The sequence below is a fragment of the Tiliqua scincoides genome, chromosome 4 (genome assembly GCF_035046505.1).
Source record: "Tiliqua scincoides isolate rTilSci1 chromosome 4, rTilSci1.hap2, whole genome shotgun sequence".
In the NCBI taxonomy this organism is placed as follows: domain Eukaryota; kingdom Metazoa; phylum Chordata; class Lepidosauria; order Squamata; family Scincidae; genus Tiliqua; species Tiliqua scincoides.
This window is the reverse complement of record NC_089824.1, coordinates 132,168,802-132,188,008: the sequence shown is the minus strand read 5'-3', so window position 1 is coordinate 132,188,008 and position 19,207 is coordinate 132,168,802. Positions and strand designations below refer to the sequence as shown.

The window sequence follows — 19,207 nt, the reverse complement described above, 5'->3', positions numbered from 1 at the left end:
CTCAAACCTACAGAAGCATATGAAAATGTAGTCACCGAAGAAGTCCACCGAAGAAGTCCACCGAAGTCACCAGAGAAAATGTAGTCACCGAAGAAGCACTGAACAACATTGAGTGCCTGCCTGTGCTGGAAGAGCTTGACAGTGAACCAACCCTAGAAGAACTTCACGTGGCCCTGGACTCCCTTGCCTTTGGCAAGGCACCTGGAAAAGACAGCATCCCTGCTGAAGTCCTAAAATGCTGCAAAGAGATCATCGTCACTGAGCTGCATGAAATCCTCTGTCTCTGCTGGAGAGAAGGTGGAGTACCTCAAGACATGAGGGATGCAAACATCATCACGCTGTACAAGAACAAAGGTGACAGGGGTGACTGCAACAACTACCGCGGCATCTCTCTCCTTAGCGTTGTAGGAAAGCTGTTTGCCCGAGTTGTACTAAAGAGGCTCCAGGTACTTGCAGAGAGCGTCTATCCAGAATCGCAGTGTGGATTCCGAGCCAACAGGTCCACCACTGATATGGTATTCTCCCTTAGACAACTGCAGGAGAAATGCAGGGAACAACGACAGCCACTCTTTATAGCCTTCATAGATCTCACAAAGGCTTTCGACCTGGTCAGCAGAGACGGCCTCTTCAAGATTCTCCCCAAGATTGGATGTCCACCCAGGCTCCTCAGCATCATCAGATCTTTCCACAAGGACATGAAGGGCACTGTTGTCTTCGATGGCTCCACATCAGACCCTTTTGACATCCGAAGCGGAGTGAAGCAGGGCTGTGTTCTTGCACCAACCTTGTTTGGGATTTTCTTCGCTGTCCTGCTGAAGCAGGCCTTTGGAACTGCAACAGAAGGCATCTATCTCCGGACCAGATCAGACGGAAAGCTCTTCAACCTCTCCAGACTGAGAGCAAAATCCAAAGTCCAGCTGAAATGTCTGCGTGACTTCCTCTTTGCCGACGATGCAGCTGTCACTACCCACTCTGCCAAAGATCTCCAGCAGCTCATGGATCGTTTTAGCAAGGCCTGCCAAGATTTTGGACTGACAATCAGCCTGAAGAAAACACAGGTCATGGTTCAGGATGTGGACTCACCTCCCTGCATTACAATCTCTGAGCATGAACTGGAGGTTGTCCATGACTTTGTGTACCTTGGCTCAACGATCTCCGACACACATTCTCTCGATACCGAGCTAAACAAGCGCATCGGTAAAGCAGCTACCACGTTTTCCAGACTCACAAAGAGAGTCTGGTCCAACAAGAAGCTGACGGAACATACCAAGATCCAGGTCTACAGAGCTTGCGTCCTGAGTACACTTCTGTACTGCAGCGAGTCATGGACTCTTCGCTCACAACAGGAGAGGAAACTGAGCGCTTTCCACATGCGCTGCCTCCGACGCATCCTCGGTATCACCTGGCAGGACAAAGTTCCAAACAACACAGTCCTGGAACGTGCTGGAATCCCTAGCATGTATTCACTGCTGAAACAGAGACGCCTGCGTTGGCTTGGTCATGTCGTGAGAATGGATGATGGCCGGATCCCAAAGGATCCTCTATGGAGAACTCGTGCAAGGAAAGCGCCCTACAGGTAGACCACAGCTGCGATACAAGGACATCTGCAAGAGGGATCTGAAGGCCTTAGGGATGGACCTCAACAAGTGGGAAACCCTGGCCTCTGAGCGGCCCGCTTGGACGCAGGCTGTGCAGCATGGCCTTTCCCAGTTTGAAGAGACACTTTGCCAACAGTCTGAGGCTAAGAGGCAAAGAAGGAAGGCCCATAGCCAGGGAGACAGACCAGGGACAGACTGCACTTGCTCCCGGTGTGGAAGGGATTGTCACTCCCGGATTGGCCTTTTCAGCCACACTAGACGCTGTGCCAGAACCACCTTTCAGAGCGCGATACCATAGTCTTTCGAGACTGAAGGTTGCCAATACAATACAGAAGCATATACATTTCGTCTGTACGGTTATATGCTTAGCTCCATACAGGAAAGGAAAGCACGGGATAAAAGCCAGGAATTTAGTTATTCTGAATTAAGAAATCAGTGATGCTGAAATGATAATTCACTAAACAGCTGCATTACATAATTCCTTAAAAATTAATAGGATTATCCCACTGTAAATTATCAATCCCTTGTTGTTGAATATTTACTTAAATGCATTGTTGAACCAAAAGGCAAGCAGAAGTGACATGATACATTCATATCAGTACCTTTCCCAAAATGAAACACCAAAAAGATTTACAGAAGAGACAGTAATTGCTTTGAATACACAGCTGATATTTAGATATATGAAATGAAAAATGTGGGTGGATTTCTGGATAAAATAATATGTGTAGTATTTCTTACCTTGATGGAACTGGTAAAGAGGGACAAAGCTCAGCAGCTTCAGGACTGTGTATACAACTGGTAGTATTCAAGTTGTAAACACAAAGGCAAGAACCTAAAGAAAACAAAACCGGTAATAATGAAACATGAACATCAAAAAATCACATGAAGACAGTCATTTATTTAGAAAAATGTTTAGCCAATTTCTCAAGCCTAAGAACAAAAATACCATACAAGAAAGAATACAATGCAATATAATGCAAAACTAAACTGAAGGAAACAATATGTAAAAATAAAAATACATGCAGCAATCATGGCCCTGCAGCATTCATGCCCATCAGAGACATGACAACAGATTAGCGAGAAAATTCATCCAAATGCATATCTTAGCACAGCTGTAAGGTTTCATAGAAGTCTGAATGCACATATTGTGCCAATCATGTATAACAAATACATATAAGACCACACAAGCACTTCAGACATTATGAAGACATGTCACTCCGTTTTTTTCCTCATTTCCTACATATGTCTCAAGACTCATACTGAAGTGTTTTGAGATTTGAAGAGTTGACAGACATCTCTCTCTCCCCTCACACACATGCACACACGAAGTTTAAACATGCCTGAAAGATAACGATATATAACAAAATACACTGGGAAATGTACAACATACAGACATTTTTTTAAAGGCCGAGCCAAAATGACCCCCGCATTTCAGTCCTCCATCTACAGGGAGTTAAAATGGTAGCTCTCATCACAATGGTTTTAGAGGGGACAGTGAAAGGATTTGCTGTGGCAATGGTGGCAGTTCTGTTGCAGGCCACCATTCCATCTCCCCATATGATGCCATGACACAAAGGGAAATGTAAGAAAACAAAATTACAGCTGCCACTGGCAGAGTTTTTCAGTGGCGATTGCCAGTTCTTTTTATTCACTGTTCCTCTGCGAATGGCATTTTGTGATGAGATAGCATATTTCCAGGGAACATTCTGAGGGGAAAAAAATGACAGCCACCAGGTTGCTGCTATGAAACTGACAGTGATGATGAAAAAGAACACAGAGCAAAAAAGTTAGCCCTGTTTTGCCCAGCATTTCATCTCCTATCGTTCCCAACTTTGAGCAATCTTGTTTTGTTTTTGAGAACTTTTTGGCTCAGATTAAAAATAAAAGGGTCATGCTCTGCTGCCAGAAGATGTAAAGATGCATGAACTGCCCTTGATTACTGATATGGAAATGTTCCTAAAGATAATTACTTTGTTTTTCAATCTGGCATTAATCAGATTGATGCAGCATAAAAAGCATATGTGTTAAGCAAGCATTTTAAGGCAGAAATCCTAAACACACTTACCTGAGAGTAAGTCCCATTGAACTCAGTGGGGCTTACTTCTGAGTAGACATGCATAAGACTGCACTACAAGTATCTCATCTGCCCTGTTTGAAGAAATGGAGAACAAAACCCAATGCTTTCTACTTAGAACTAAAGGACTACAGTCTCTTCAGTCCCTCTGCTGGCAAAAACATTACCGTGCCACAAAACCACCAATAACAGAATGGACTGATGAATTCATTCTTATCAGAATTCAGGCCAGTGTTCTACAGAGTTCCCGGATAGTTTAAATAAACCAAGCAGCAGAAAAAGATTCAAGAATAAAAATTCCAAATAGACTAAACAATGCTTTGGCTCCCAAGTTCCATTCTGCTAATTGAATGGAGTTCAGTTGGTGGAACTGGGCTGCCCCACCTTTCTCTTCCCACTGCAGCCCCTTGAAAATCCACTCTTAGAACTTTGGGGGGCCTTCCCTGTGTGTATGCCCTTCCACCTCCTCCCTCGGGGTACTCCATGTCCAATGATGGAGCATAAGGACCATAGGACTCCATCTTCACCTCCAAGGGAAAACACATGACACTGCAAATCACTGCCAGGCTGTTTAATTCAATTAAATTCACAAACTCTAACTAATGCAGGTTGTAAGTCTTGCTCTTGCTTTGCCCCGTCTCCATTGACTGCTGCTTCTCTACCCATTTACAGTGTCTCGTGCCTCTTCCCCTCACCCCAATTTTTATCTTTACCCTGGCTGACTCTAAATTGGGCTGCCATGGCAGGCCCCACCCTCTCCCAATCAGCTGCCAATCTCTAATCCCTGCCAATTCCATGATGCCTGGAGGTGACATCACCTCTGAGAGCCATGGAGCCAACCAGATAGCCAGGATGGTGTCACTTGGCTCATGCCACTCCATGGGTCACCACAGAGCTCCAATGGCATACAAGAAGGAGGAACTGTGGAAAATCTCTCCCTCTCTTGTACAAAAGATGTTTTCTCCACTTGACTACAAGCAACTTGGGCTCAAAACCAAAATTTATTGCAGAAGAGAAGATTGTTCTTGCATTAAATATTCCCCCGAGGAAGAGAATGTGCTCAAACAACACTGAGAATTTTTCAGTAATTATTGCTTTGCACCACATTGTATTCCCTCTTTTCCTTTATGCACTTCCTGCTAGTTTAAGCATGCTGTTTATTTGTTTATTTAAAACATTTGGTTGCTGCTTCCCCCCCCACCACCACAATGTGAGGGTACTACAGTTTGACAAAAATCAAACTATCAGTTAAAAACGTTAATTTAACATTAACATTAACCAGGCATACAGAGAACAAAAACTGCTGTATAATTCTTAATGCATATAAAAAAGATGGTATGCAAATTGAAAGCTCCCTACTGCTACTACTACTAATCCTGCTTAACTTCAGTCAAAAAAGTTGAAAAGATCAGCTGGGCTTGAGCTGAACAAGAACAACCAGCCCTGTTTACAAGGCATGATGCATAACTGTATCCCTACTAATCATTAGGAAATATTCTTATTTAGATGTTCACCTGAAATTTTAAGGGTTTTATTGTATTTTCATTATGTTTCATTTAACTTGAACATAGTTTTACTGACTAAGGGTCCAATCCTATCCGATTTTCCAGCACCGGTGCAACCACAATGCAGCCCAGGGGTAAGGGAACAAATGTTCCCATACCTTAAGGAGGCCTCTGTGACTGCACCCCCAACACAGGAAGCAGTACATACCTCATAGGCACAGCAGCACTGGCACTTGAAAATTGGATAGGATTGGGTCCTAACTGCCCAATCCTATAGGTTCATAGCCCTGGCCAGCTTTACCTCCTTTATGGCTGCTATAAAAATGCTTCCAGCAGTGCACGAAGTAGAGTGCTGCTGGGATGCCAGCAGTAAAACCAGAGCCTACCTGCATACATTGGGGGATTGCCAGCCATGTACTGAGGTAGGCAGGGGGTGAGGTTGGCAGCAGTGGTAGTCATCAAATTATAACCCCCTTCCTGGACTTGATCCCTCAATATAGGTCCATGTTGACCTGAGCCCATTTTCAAGAACAGGTCCAAACAGACTCCCCTCCCAGTGCTATGGAGGCTTACCCATATGGAGGCTTACCCATTTCCGGCTAAGGAAACAATTTAGGTGAGGCAGAATCTTCTGTACATATTATGCTGCACTGCCCCAGATATCAAGACATCAAGATATGCTAAGACATCAATTTCTCTCTCCCTTGCTCAGTGCTAAAATAGGGCATTCTGAGAATGCTATCATTCAGTTGCTACTGGTGGGTGATATCGAGCATATAACCCTTTTAGTTGCACAGTTCCTAAACCTGAGTAACTTGAATTATGCTAAGTTATCGGCCCCAAATAATTATTGAGTAGTTTGTATCATGGTAAAGTTTGTAAAGTAATTGGCTGCTTCTTTTTATAATGTATGTATGTACAATGTAATGCATATATGTATATGTGTGTATATGTATGTGCGCACAAATATATATCTATGTATTGTCTTGGTTTCTATTCTCTGTATGGTATTTGCACAGAGATGTTGTTATCAAATATATGTCTAATAAAGGTTTGTTGAGTTGAGTTGAAACAAATGTTTCCTTATCCAGAGGAGACCTCCACAACTGTGCCCACCACAGGATGCAGCAGTCGCCATTTTGGCATCACTGCTTTAGCAGGAGGGGGAAATAGACAGGATTGAACTCTCAGTTATTCTACTTTATTGTAGGCTACCGAGGTATGGAAAATAGCCGGCACAGATTTGAGAAGGCCCATTGCAGGGCTTGGGGCTTTTCCTGGGGAAAGGGAATGAAAGTCCCCTTCCCCCAAAGACACCATTGGTGGCTGCCATGGGGCCGCAGGATGCCGCTGTAGCCACTGCCATTAGGATTGGGTTGCCCATTATGGTTGCTGTGGAGAAAGTGAATAAAGAGAAAAAAATTTTCTCCCTTTGTCAAAGTACTACAACTCAGGGTCATTCAGTGGAACTGACTGGCAGTAGATTCAGGAGACAGAAGAAAATACTGTTTCACACAATACATGATTAATGAATGGAATTCACTGCCTCAAGATGTGGGGATGGCCACTAAGACAGCTCTGAAACAAAAGAGAATAGATTAGTTACAAACATCCATGTTCAGAGACAGTAGTGCCACTGAATACCAGTTGCCAAAGGCCAACAGCACGGGTGGGTCTCCTAGAAGCCTCTGCTTGACCACTGTGACAATCAGGACGCTAGACTAGATGGATCTTTGGTCTGATCCAGCAGGACTTCTTATGTGAACTAGGCTGAAATGCATACCAAATCAATCACATGCTCTCTAACCAGAGGTATAGGCTCTATATTTGAGACGCAAAAGTGGGATGGAGAAGACAAGGTCAAGAATTGGATTGAAGGGATGGAGCAAGAGATGGTTAGGCAATGGTAGAAGAGCAGTAAAATGAGACCAAGGTGAAAATGGATCGCACATGATGAAGCAGCAATAATAGAACTGCTTCAATTCTAGGAACCCTAATTGACATCAGCAAGCAGTTTGCTGTCATCATTAATTAAATCCAGGAAGACTTTGTGCAAGCCACAGTAAATTACTCACCCATGTTAAAAAAAATAGGGACTTGAGTACACAGAAAAGCAACCCTGTAATTAGCACGCCAAAATTCAGGTCACATGAATTTTAGTTATAACACATATTGGGATGGATACAAAGATTCGTGCAACTAATTCTGCAAGTCCAAGGGGGCTCTGGATGTATTAACTGAACAGAAGCCACCTGTGCCATAGGCCACATCACCAAAAATAGTTTCAAATGCAGTTTATGATATGGCACAAGGGCTTGCTGTTCAAAAGATACAAATAAAAACTCCCAGTGTTATCATAAGTGCTTGGTCACTCCTAAAATAGGTTTTTAAAAAAATGTATTATCATTGTACTTTTAAATATACTGTATATGTGTACACATTTGTAGCACACTATTAATCTGTAGCACAATCACTATGCTATTAATTTTAGCATAAAAAAGAGTGGTATGTGCTCTCTCTCTCTCTCTCTCTCTCTCAACCTGTTAGTAAAGGTGGGGAATCCAGCTAACAAAAAGTCAGTGTAAAAGGTCTGAACACTGATTCAGAGCATGCCTACACAGGTAGAATTATGCTAGTGACAAGCATAACTCTCAGCCATGTGCATAATATTATCAATCATATTTTATGCATAACACACACACCTACAAGGAGTTAATGTATTTTACAACATACCATTATCCTTTGCAAAAAGCTGAATGTCTTCCAATGAGTCAAGCTGCTCTTGTGGACAACTTGATACACACAATGCAACTGAATTTACTTTCAGATGTTTGATTTGCAAACCACAGGAGTTCAAAAAGAACACGTATCTGAAGAAAAAGAATGAGCTTCAATTTAAGAAAAAACTAAGTTTTCATTGTGCCTAACCATGCAATTTACTTTTCCTATGTAAAAGTGAACCAAAGGAAAATTGAATTAAAACAAAATTAAAAGTGATTATTGATCATGTGCTATATATTACACCACGGTACAATTTTTGGCCCAATCCTAATGGGCCCAGCCATCAGCAGAATTCGTGTTCCATTGCGCTGACTGCCTCCCCCTTTTTTGCAGCCTTCCCACCCCCTTTCTTTCCCTGGACTCAGCTAGCAAAACTGCGATCACGAAGTGAGATAGCAATTGAGGAGACCCATTGAGGAGCGGAAGGATTTAAATCCCCTTTTGCCTCAAAACTTCCCAATCTCCTCCCTCCGCTGGATTCAGCTCACCCACATTTGGCACAGCTGTATCAGAGGGAGAGGGGAAAGATAGGCTGTCAATCATCCTAATAGAGAGTATAAGCTTGTTAAGAATGCAACAAGGAGTAATTTTTTAGCTTTAGTAGTTGTATATTATTTACTGTAATTGTTGTATTAGGCACAATCATGCACTTTTCTCTTAACACAGTGTTTCTCACAATGTGGGTTGGGACTCACTAGGTGGGTCACGAGCCAATTTCAGGTGGTTCCCCATTCATTTCAATATTTTATTTTAATCTATTAGACTTGATGCTCCCATGGTATGTGACTGCATTTGGAGAAATGTTACAGACCTGTACTTTTAACAAGTTACTATGTATATTCTTTTAACAATGATAGTCAATGGGACTTACTCCTGGGTAAGTGTGAGTAGGATTGCAGCCCAGGATTGTTAAAAATTTTCCTGTTTGTTGATGTTACTTCTGGTCATGACATCACTTCTGGTGGGTCCTGACAGATTTTCATTCTAAAAAGTGGGTCCCAGTGCTAAATGTGTGAGAACCACTGTCTTAATGTATAAAGCCGTTATACACATTGATGATGTGTAATTGGCAAATTAAGCTTTACTTTTTATAGATGTTGTTGATAGTGTTCAAAACTTTTAAAACAACAAGATACTCACTTTTTATTGGTCATATCTTGTCCTGACAAAGGAGCACCTTCCACAGGAGTGTTCTTTCGACCACAAATGTTTCCATAGCTATCATATCCATACACAAGTCTTTCTGCAGCTCCAGCTGTGATAGCGTAGCCAGTTATAAACATCTATGAGAATACATATTATACTCAACTTTTCTTGAAATTCATGTGATGTATACAATGCCTTTTAGGGAACATTATGATTTACCACAATTGTGACAAAATATGTGAAAATGTCCATAGAGTCCTTCTTAATATAAATATGTACTTGGAATGAAACATCCATGCAGAGCTATGCAGACCATAAAAGCATCACACAAGGAAAGATATCCATGTTGTCTGTGAAGACAGGACTGATATAAAACAGCAAAATAGGTCTATGCTATTGCCTGCCCATATATTTTGCAGTAGTTAGGAGACATCAGATGCTTGTGCCAACCCAAATCTAGAAGCCATCAGTGAGTATAAGCTCACTACAAGCTGCAGTGAGAATAGCAGTCCACAGGAGCAAGTGAAACAGTCCTGGGAGCACCAGCACAAACACAAAACTCATTTTGGAAACTGGAGGATGAGAGCAGGATGAGAGCAGGAGAGAGATACAGTACATCCAATGCAATGAAATGACTAGAGCTGTGGTTCCCAAACTGGTGAGTTGTGACTCACTAGCTAGGGAAGGACTTGTCCCTGCCCCTTTAAGGGATTGGGGGGGGGGCGGAGAAGGCAGCAACACAATCCACAGGATCATGCTTCTGCCAGAGATGGGAGGGATTTTTTTCACTTACTGGCAGCAAGTGCTTGAGTCCTGGGAGGAGAATCCAGGGATCTAGGGAGCCCTCCACAGGGCTCCTCTCACCTCCAAACATCTCAAAAAAAAAAAAAGGCAGTTTTGGTTTTCATTGTGAAACCGGAAGTGCCCTTTTTAATTTTACATGTTTGGCGGTGCGGGGAGGGTGGATGACTCTCCAGGCTCCCCAGGTCCCCTAGGACTTGGGTGCTGGCTGCCAGTAAGTGAAAAAAACCTCTCCCATCCCCAGCAGCAGCATGATCCTGGAGACTGTGTTGCTGCCATAGCCCCTCCCCTGCACAAATTTAGAGTGCTCCCAACTCCCTTGTAGTAGTTTGGGGAACATTGGACTAGAGTGTTGGATTCAGGCTGGGGAGGGGCTATTCAGCTCAAGAAAATTATATTGGTTTGCAAATTAAAAGAAAAATAAATTTTAACCCACCCCCCCCCCCCAAAAAAAAACAGGCTTATAAGGATTAGTGAGTACCCCGAATCTACAGAATGCTGAAGGCAACAGAACCATGAAATTTTGGGGATGTCTGTTTGGAAAAAAAAGAGGGCTGGTGGAGAGACTTGGCCTCCTAATAGCTTATAGTTAGGATTAGCAGATACTATAAGTAGGCTACCAGATACAAATGGGGACAGAGTACCTATATCTTTAACCATTGTAAAGAAGAGGGAATTTTGGCAGGTACAGATTTTTAAACCTTTCCAGGTTGAGCTTCACCTGCCAAAATTCCCTCTTCTATACAATGGTTAAAGATAAAGGTACTCAGTCCACATTTGTATCAGGTAGCCTACTTATAATAAGTATCTTGGAGGTGGGGATTAAGGTCAGGGGGATATATGTCATGAGGTTTAAAAATGTTTCCCCACAGTGTACTCTATCTTTGCTTTATATACTCCATCTTTGCTTTATAAAGCAGTATATAAATACTGTTGTTGCTGCTGCTGCTGCTGCTGCTGCTGCTTTGTAACAATAAAATACTCAGGTTCAGGGCTGGCAGTCAGGGTCAAGGAATGCTATATTGAGTCCCCTTAGGTGGAGAAAAACAGGATAAAAATATGGCAAATAAATAAATCTTCCTAATTAATTCAGGCAGTTTTGATCTTGCAGTCTAAGGGTCAAACTAGAATTTTTTTTTTCTTTCAAACATGCAAATAGCCCTGTATTTTGTTCTTATCAGGGGTGTCCAAAGTTTTTGGCTGGAGGGTCACATCATCTCTCTGACACTGTGTCGGGGGCTGGGGGAAAAATAAGAATTAATTTACATTTAAAATTTGAATAAATTTGCATAAGTTTACATAAATGAATGTATTAAAGATGAACTTATATGAATGAATGAAGGTCTTGCAATAGCTCAAGGCCTATAAAAGGCCTTGCACAAAGCAAGGTTGGCTTTTCCTTTGCTGCCTCTGCTGCATCACAGACATGAAACAGCAAGCAATGGAGGGAGCCCTCATCCCACAGCTCACGCAAGAGGTCAAACAGTTGCCCTCACGCTGAGAGCAGTTGCGATGGGCCAGTGCGGGCTCCAACAAATCTCCAGAGGGCCAGAAGCTCATTGAAGACTGGGGGCTCCCTGAGGGCCGCATTGAGAAGCCTCGAGGGCCACATGTGGCCCCAGGGCCGGGGTTTGGGCACCCCTGTTATAGATTAAACTGAGTGGGGAATATCACACTTGGCCGAAAGGGATAAGGAGACGCTAGTATCTCATCCCTTCCATGGTTCAGATCCTGGTCTCCCCAATGTGCACTATCTTTAACTGAGGCTCACTACAAATTAAAAAGCTTCTTTTTAATTAAAAATAGCACATGAGCAAAAGCAGTGATTGACATTGAAACCACAGCAATGGTGAAATACTGGAGCCCTCTTACCCCATCATAATTTCAGTTCAGTTCATTACCTCTCTACACACAATTTAATTTAAAAGAACAAAACATGAAATATCACTTACATGCTAAGGGAAATGGATAGTTTGACCCTAAGCTAGCAGTTTCAGGTTTAAGTTAAGTGAAGACAAGTACTCTGCAAATTTACCGAGATTAATTGTAACATTAAACCTAACCCTTAACATCAGTACTATACCTCCCTGAAACACAAGTCTGACATTATTACAACACCAGGATAAAATAATGCCTTGTGACACTGTGCAAACATAGATGTTGGTATACCCCCAGACTAATGGCTGTAGTTGATGCACCAAGCATTAAGATCATATTACTAATAATTCTAATAATTTTTTTTTCTTTTCAACAAATTTGTTTCAATAGGAAGACTACGTACCGAACCTGACCAAAAGAGAAAGAATAACATCAGCCAAATGGGATCCGTGCATGTCCTATATATCAACGGTCGCCACTTTCTTGGTTCAGGAAATCCATCTTCGGAAACCTAAAATTTAAAAATTAAGTTTAAAAGAAGAATCTTTTAATGGACAGCCCAATTCTAACCTGTGCCAGTACAGCAAGGTTGCACAGCCTGCTCTGTAACCAGCGCAGATTAGGAGACAGCTGGAGGTCTCCTCAGGGTAAGGGGACATATGTCTTCTTATCCCAAGTAATGCGCCAGCCTGCCCTGTGAAGCAAGTCAGTATGGGCCATTCTTGAGGAATTAAGTGTGCTGGTTCAGCATACCCAGTTCTTCTCCCTAGTTATACAGCACTTCTCCTCAGCCTACACTGGTACCCCATCTGTCTATATGAGAAACTGCCATGGATCACAGAATGTATACACTTCAGGCAGGAGTGATATTGGCACAGGTTTTGCCTTTTGAAAAGCTGTTCCTTGCTCTTTCCATATAGACACACCCAAAATGGAAAGCTGACTGCACTTGTATTGGCACAAGATATACAAGCTCTTGTATTCTGCTCTTGCTCATTGGGCAACTTCCCAATTATGTAAAGGGTGGATATTAAATGTGCATGCATTTTATACTCTGCAAGTTTGTCTTACAATGTAATGAACACAGGGCCCAATCCTATCCAACTTTCCAGCTCTAATGCAGCCACACTGCAGCCCTGAGGTAAGGAAACAAACATTCCCTTATCTTGAGGAGCCCTCCATGACTGCCTCCCCAACTGTAGTATGCAGCATACACCCCCTTAGTATGGCTGCACCAGGATAGGACTGGGCCCTCAATTTTCTTCCACTGAATACCTGGATGATTTCGGGTGTTTTCTAATCTGTACTTTTCTAATCACATTGCACATTGGGATCCAATTCACAGAAATGTGTGAATGAACAGAAGTAAGCCTGCAGTGTTTCTTATAAAGGCATATTCTTTCACATAGCAGAACAGCACTATGACACATATGACATCTGATTACAAGTGTATGATGAATAAACATCATACAAACTTTGCCATAGGTACTTCTCCCAGGGGTGGTGCGATCCAGAATACACCTGGTGCCGCTTTAGGGCCAGAGATGCTGTACAATTTTTTTAATAGCACTTAGCACACCCCTGGCATTGTTTCTTCAGGTGTGGACGTGCAGGACTTCCAGTTTGATTCAAAAGGGACTGCATGAATGGAGGAGCTTCATTTGCATGATACCTGGAAATGAAACTGGAAGTCCTGTAATTCCACATTCGAAGAAACCGTGCCGGGAGCAAAGTAAGGAGGTGGATGATCTGCTTTCTGCTCACTTTTAGTGGGCAAAAACCAAATCAGTGTGGCTTGTGGCCATGATGGACTAGAGCAGGGGTGGACACACATTTTGGCAGGAGGGCCACATCATCTTTCTGACACTGTGTCAGGGACTGGGGGGAAAAAGATTACATTATATTAAGAAAAAAGATTACAAGAATTGGGATGGCAGCAAGAAAGAGGGCCTTCTCGGAGGTGGATCCCCGTCTGTGGAACTCCCTCCCCCTGGAACTGAGAACAGCTCCCTCTTTAGAGTCCTTTCGACGGGGGCTTAAGACCTTTTTATTTAAAGAAGCCTTTTAATGCTGACACAAGGGAGCATGGCTTTTTAATTTTTTTATTTTTATTTTGGGTTTGAAGTTTTATTGTGTTTTATTGTTTTAAATGTTTTATTTTTATACATATTTATACATATTTATATTTTTATACGATTTCTTTTGTAAGTCACCTTGAGTGCCCTTTGCTGGGACAGAAAGGCAGGATATAAACAAACAAAAAACAAACAAACAAATATGAATAAATTTACATAAAAGAATACATTAGAGATGGAACTTATATGAATGAATGAATTCTGCTGAGCTTATTTATAATACACATGAGAACTATAATGCAGGCATGTAGAACCACATTAGAACGATGAACTGTTTGCCACAAACCTCTCGCACAGTGAAAACATACAGACCAAGCCAGAAATGCATGGAGATGTAAGTTGTTCAGAGGCAATGGTGGTGGGGGTTCCCCACTGGAGCGCGGGCTCCAAAAGTCTCTGATGGGCCAGAGCCTTGCTGGAGACTGGGGGTTCCCTGTGAGCTGAACTGGGGTCCCCAACGGCTGCAAATGGTCCAGGAGCTGGCATTTGCCCACCCCTGGACTAGAGGAAGGCTGTAGTGGTGGCAGACTTGTGGTGAAGGGCACTCCAAATTCACCACCCCCTCAACCCCCCTGCAAACTGTCACTGAAGCAAGCCTTATTACCTGGTCTAGCGGATGGGCCACCTCCAATTACTCCCAATTTTTACTGTACAAGTCAAAGGCAATTCCTTCTGGGATCAAGCTAGAGCAGTGTTTCTCAACCAGTGGTGTGGGTACCATCAATGGTAGTTAAGGTGGTGTCTGGTGGTACTCATGGGATACCTGCTGTCCAGTAGCAAGACCAGGAACATGGCACAACAAACAGCGGTAGCAGGCCCCAAAGCATGCTTTTCCGTGCTCAAAAAAGGCCCCCTGTCCAATGAGATTCTTACTGGTGTTTGTCATGTCGCATCTGGCCTCCCAAAACAGAAGTAACTGGCAATGGTGTCCTCGCCAGTTACTTCCGATGGCATTTCGGATAGGTGGACCATGTGAAGTGGTGCGGCAGAGAACAACATTTAGCTAGAGCTCATTGCGGTCATGTCATGTTGTGTGTGAGCGGGCACACTGCGTTATTTTTACGTGCGCCCCCATCCTATTGGAAACTTTCAGGGCAGGTGACATGCAACACTGACAACGTTGCCACACTACTCCCAGGCAAGAGAAAGCCTTCTCCTCCTGTGTCCTTGAGAACAATATCCCAGTTTCCACAGAGGGCCTGATGCATTCCAAGGCAGCTGCCTCGCTCCCTCCCTCCCAGACCCTGCAGCCTTGTCCCTGGGCCCCTTCCTGCCTCTTATCGTGCGTCGTGGCTACGTAACTGAGAGCCATGAGGAAGAGGAGGCCTTCCTCAGGCTGGCAGCGCGCTCAGCAAAGCACCTGCTGGCCTAGGACAAGGCGGGTCCAGCCAGAGCAGGCAGGGCTGCGAGTGGAAGGGAGAGGGGGAGCCCCGGCGGTGGAGGGAGCCCCCACCTGAGCCTCCGAGGAGGAGGAGCGACAGGAGCCCGAGCCACCAATGAGTCCTCTGCCGCCTGCCGCGCTCACTCGCTCCCTCTCCCCCCGCCGTGGAAAGCGCGCGCCCCGGGCCAGGGGCTCCCTTACCACGTACTCGCCGCTGTAACACGCCATGCTGCTCCCTGCCCGCCTCCGCCCGGGAGCCTCCGTCCTGCCTCGCCGGCGCGCGCGCGTCAGGGCAGGGCTGGCTTCCCACCCACCGCCTTACCTAGTCCTTCGACGCCTCGCCCGGTGCCCAGGCGAGAAGCGCCGCCCTGTTTCCACCTCCTCCGCCCGCCCAGGGCAGCCTCCGTAGACCTGCTGCAGCCACTTTCTCCTCCCAGCGCGAAGAGTTTCCAGCAAGAAGACGCTTGCAGAGTCCCAGCCTGTGTGTGTCTACCCAGGACACTCGGGTGAAAGGTGCCTGGGGCTGCAAGCCTAGCCTGGGAGTAAGCCCCATTGACTACCAGGGAACTGGCTTCTGAGTACCTGCATAGGATAGGCTTCTGGGACTGCAGAGTAGGGACCACATCCTGTCCAGCTTTGCGGCACTGCTGGAGCTGTGCCGATTGGGTGTGCGCTGCATCCTGTGGTGGGAGCAGGGCCTAGGAGAGGGGGCTAAAGGGGGTAATTTGTACCCGGGCCCAGGGTCAAAAGGGGGGCCCAGAAATTTCCTGGGATCTGACATTAGACTTGTTGCCTGTTCCATTTGCTGGGGACACTGCCATGACTGGGGATGCTGGGGACACTACTGATGCCACATGGGTGGGTAGACCTGGGCTTCAAAGACTTTCCCAGTTTCTCTACCCTCCCCTCACCCTGCTTCGTCCCTCCTCGCCCGTCACCATCCTCCCCTACTGTTTCACTCCTCCCCCTTTGCAAAGGGGCCCAAAAGAAACTTTGTACTCCCTGACAAAATTCCTCTCAGAAGCCCTGGGTGGGAGGGTAGTTATGGAGGCCTCCGCAAGGTAAGGCAGTGATTTTCAACCTTGATCATCCCACCCCACTGATTTTCAACCCACCATCCCACTGGCATGGCACTAAAACGGTCAAAGCAAACCATCGGTTTTTGACAAGGCACACAGGTGTGGCCAATGGGGGGGGCTCACGTCCCCCAATGGCCCTACTAATAACTGACCCGCTCCCAAATTTCTGCAGCACACCTGGGGACCATTTGGGGCACACCAATGTGCCATGGCACAGTGGTTGAAAATGGCTGAGGTAAGGGAATGTGTGTTCTCTTGCAAATGCACTGGTGCTGGAAAGTTGGATAAGATTGGGCCCTGGGTGCGCTCACGCCTATCTGCAAGTGCAAGAGGAATGATACAATTGCTGTGACAGAAGAGGAGTTTTCATTCAGAATTCTTTTTGGAGACAGCATGTAAGAGATGCCGGAGGGGAATACACACAGCTACTTGGAAACTAGGCTGCTATGTTGCCTGCTTCTCCCTGCGAAAACTCACTCTTTTAAAAAGAAAGTCTTCTTCCTAATAGCATTTCTCTCACTGTACCGATTCTGTCTAGACCAGTGGTTCCCAAACATTTTAGCACCAGGACCCACTTTTTAAAATGACACTCTGTCTGGACCCACCCAGGTTTACCAGCCTTTGAAAAAGATCTCAAAAGAAATAATTTATTTATAAGTAACAATAACCCCTCAGACATTTATCTCCCTATATTTACACAAGCTTGCAAACTACTGGAGCTGAGCACTTTGCAGGGTAATTAGCAGCTACAGTATCTAGTTTTGGCATAGTCTCAGAGCTTGAGGCAATTAGTTATCTGATCTTACCTTCACCCTTTGATGACCCACCAAAAATCAGGTCACAACCCACCAGTGGGTCCTGACACAAAGTTTGGGAACTACTGGTCTACTCTAGACAAATATGTCCTCTACTCTCCATACCAGTTTCTTTTTTTGTCTTTTGCTCCTTGTCTCTTGTGTTTGGCAATTCGCCTTTCTGTGCCCAAATCCACACACCTCTCCCTGGGCTTTCTCTTCTGCTTGGTTTCTAGTCGGTCCCAATGGTCCTAACAATTAGAGATCCTGAATACTACGGAATCCTGCATCAAGAAACTTGTGGAGAGGTAGTGATTCTTTTCCCCAGAGGGATGTACCACCTGTTAACATGGCAAATTAGGGACATTGTTAAATGTGACACTGCAAAAATGGGTAACAAATGCTTTGGGGCCATCACAATGGCTACTACTAGCTCCATTTGACAATCTGCATTTTAGCCCAATCCTAATGAACTTGTGTTCCAGCAGCACAGCATGTTTTATGGCTGTCACAAAAGGCAATATGCCATACAGTGTGGCCCAGCTACCACAAGCATCAAGTAGTGGCATCTGCACACCAGTGGCCTCCCAACAAGCCCCAATGCAGATGAGTCAGTGCAGGAAGTGGGCAGAACAGGGAGGATGATAAGGTGGGAAGGGGGGGTTAATCAAGGCCAGGAAGAGGGTGGTATCCACAGGAGTGGTGTTGCCAATATCCTACCCTCCCTTCTTGGCCTTGATTCACCCCCCTTCCCACCTGCACATCCTCCCTGTTCCACCCCCTCCCCTCCCTGTTCTGCCCTCTCTCTGTTTCTTCCCCTCCCTCTGACCTAGGTCCACTTGGACTAGTAACAACAAAGTAGGTGGTGCAGGTCTGGGTAGACTCATTGGGGCAGTGAGGGCTTATTCTGAGCCAAGGGAATAAATGCTTCCTTTCTTGAGGAGGCCTTCACATCTCAAAACTCCACGGCACATACGCCGTTGGTGAAGTTGCATCAGTGCACAGGGAGTTAGGACCGGACTCCCCAAAGTTTACTCAAAAACACAGACCCAACTTGATCTTCACAAAAAAAAAAAATGTACGATGTCATCGTTACCCATGGTTTTGTTGTTTGACAAAACATACTGTCACATGGGGCAGAGTGTTTTTCAACTTTGATTAATTTATTCATTGAGTGAGTCATGAATAAGGTTCAATCAAATCAGGAGCAAGAATCCAAACAGAAAAATAGATAGCCATTGGGCTGAACAGAGCCATGTCTTGTTATTTCTGTCATGTGGGCATTTAGCTAGCCACATTCATTTCACAAGCAAGCCCCATTAAGGATTAAACTTGACTTGCATGCAAATGGCTGTTGACCCTTTATATTTGTCCCTTGATAAATGACCCTTGGTATTTTTCCTTCTCAAACTGTGTGTTTTGCCAAATTCCCAGTCCAAGATTCACTTAGAGAACTTATGCCCACTTTAAGTTAATTAGCTCCATTCCCCAACAATGGCCCTAGTTCTGCACTGCAGCACTGCTGGACCTCACCACCAGGGTAGCTCACATGTTCAACCTGCAGAGGTCCTCCTTCCTCACCTCTCCTGCCAGCAGCTTCTCCAGCCACCACACCAATAACTTGGTCCTCAGCAGGTCTTGGGTATGGCAGCCACACACCAATCTCCAGTGTCTCCAGCAGTCCCCATTCCAGCAGTCCAGTCCTCAGAAGTCCATCTGTCTGTTAGTCAGTTAGTTCATTGGTCATTCAGCAGGTCCAGTAGTCCATCAGCCAGTCCGTTAGTGTTTCAGTCCATTAATCCATTAGTTTAGAGCACTCGCTCCTTCCTTCTACCCACTTTTCCTTCCTGCAGGTACTGCTTTTACCTCTAAGAGCCTTTTGTCTCCATATCCATAACCTAAGGCCCTGGTGTTAACCCCATGCTTACCTGCCAGAGGAAGGGGAAATAAAAACCAGCAATGAGAGGCCCCTAGTGCTCCTGCCACATGGCCATGAGAAAGAGCTTGTGCTGCTGCTGAAGGTAGCTTTCTTGCT

The 19,207-nt window shown here is 44.8% G+C and overlaps 1 protein-coding gene across 7 annotated transcripts in view; it reads right to left on the bottom strand.

Annotated features, from left to right (window-relative positions):
* SLC44A3 (solute carrier family 44 member 3) overlaps positions 1 to 19,207 on the bottom strand; it is a 101,324-nt gene that overhangs the window by 34,085 nt on the left and 48,032 nt on the right. For 5 of the 7 annotated variants that reach the window (XM_066624064.1, XM_066624065.1, XM_066624068.1 and 2 more), the window contains exons 1-5: positions 15,501 to 15,567; positions 12,187 to 12,294; positions 9,099 to 9,241; positions 7,911 to 8,047; positions 2,337 to 2,430 (exon numbers count right to left, since the gene is read on the bottom strand). In XM_066624064.1, the coding sequence (XP_066480161.1) occupies positions 2,337 to 2,430; positions 7,911 to 8,047; positions 9,099 to 9,241; positions 12,187 to 12,294; positions 15,501 to 15,527 (509 nt within the window). In that variant the 5' untranslated portion in view covers positions 15,528 to 15,567. Of the gene's footprint in view, positions 1 to 2,336; positions 2,431 to 7,910; positions 8,048 to 9,098; positions 9,242 to 12,186; positions 12,295 to 15,500; positions 15,568 to 15,621; positions 15,700 to 19,207 lie in introns of those variants that run through there. The other 2 variants (XM_066624067.1, XM_066624066.1) reach the window with 2 other exon arrangements.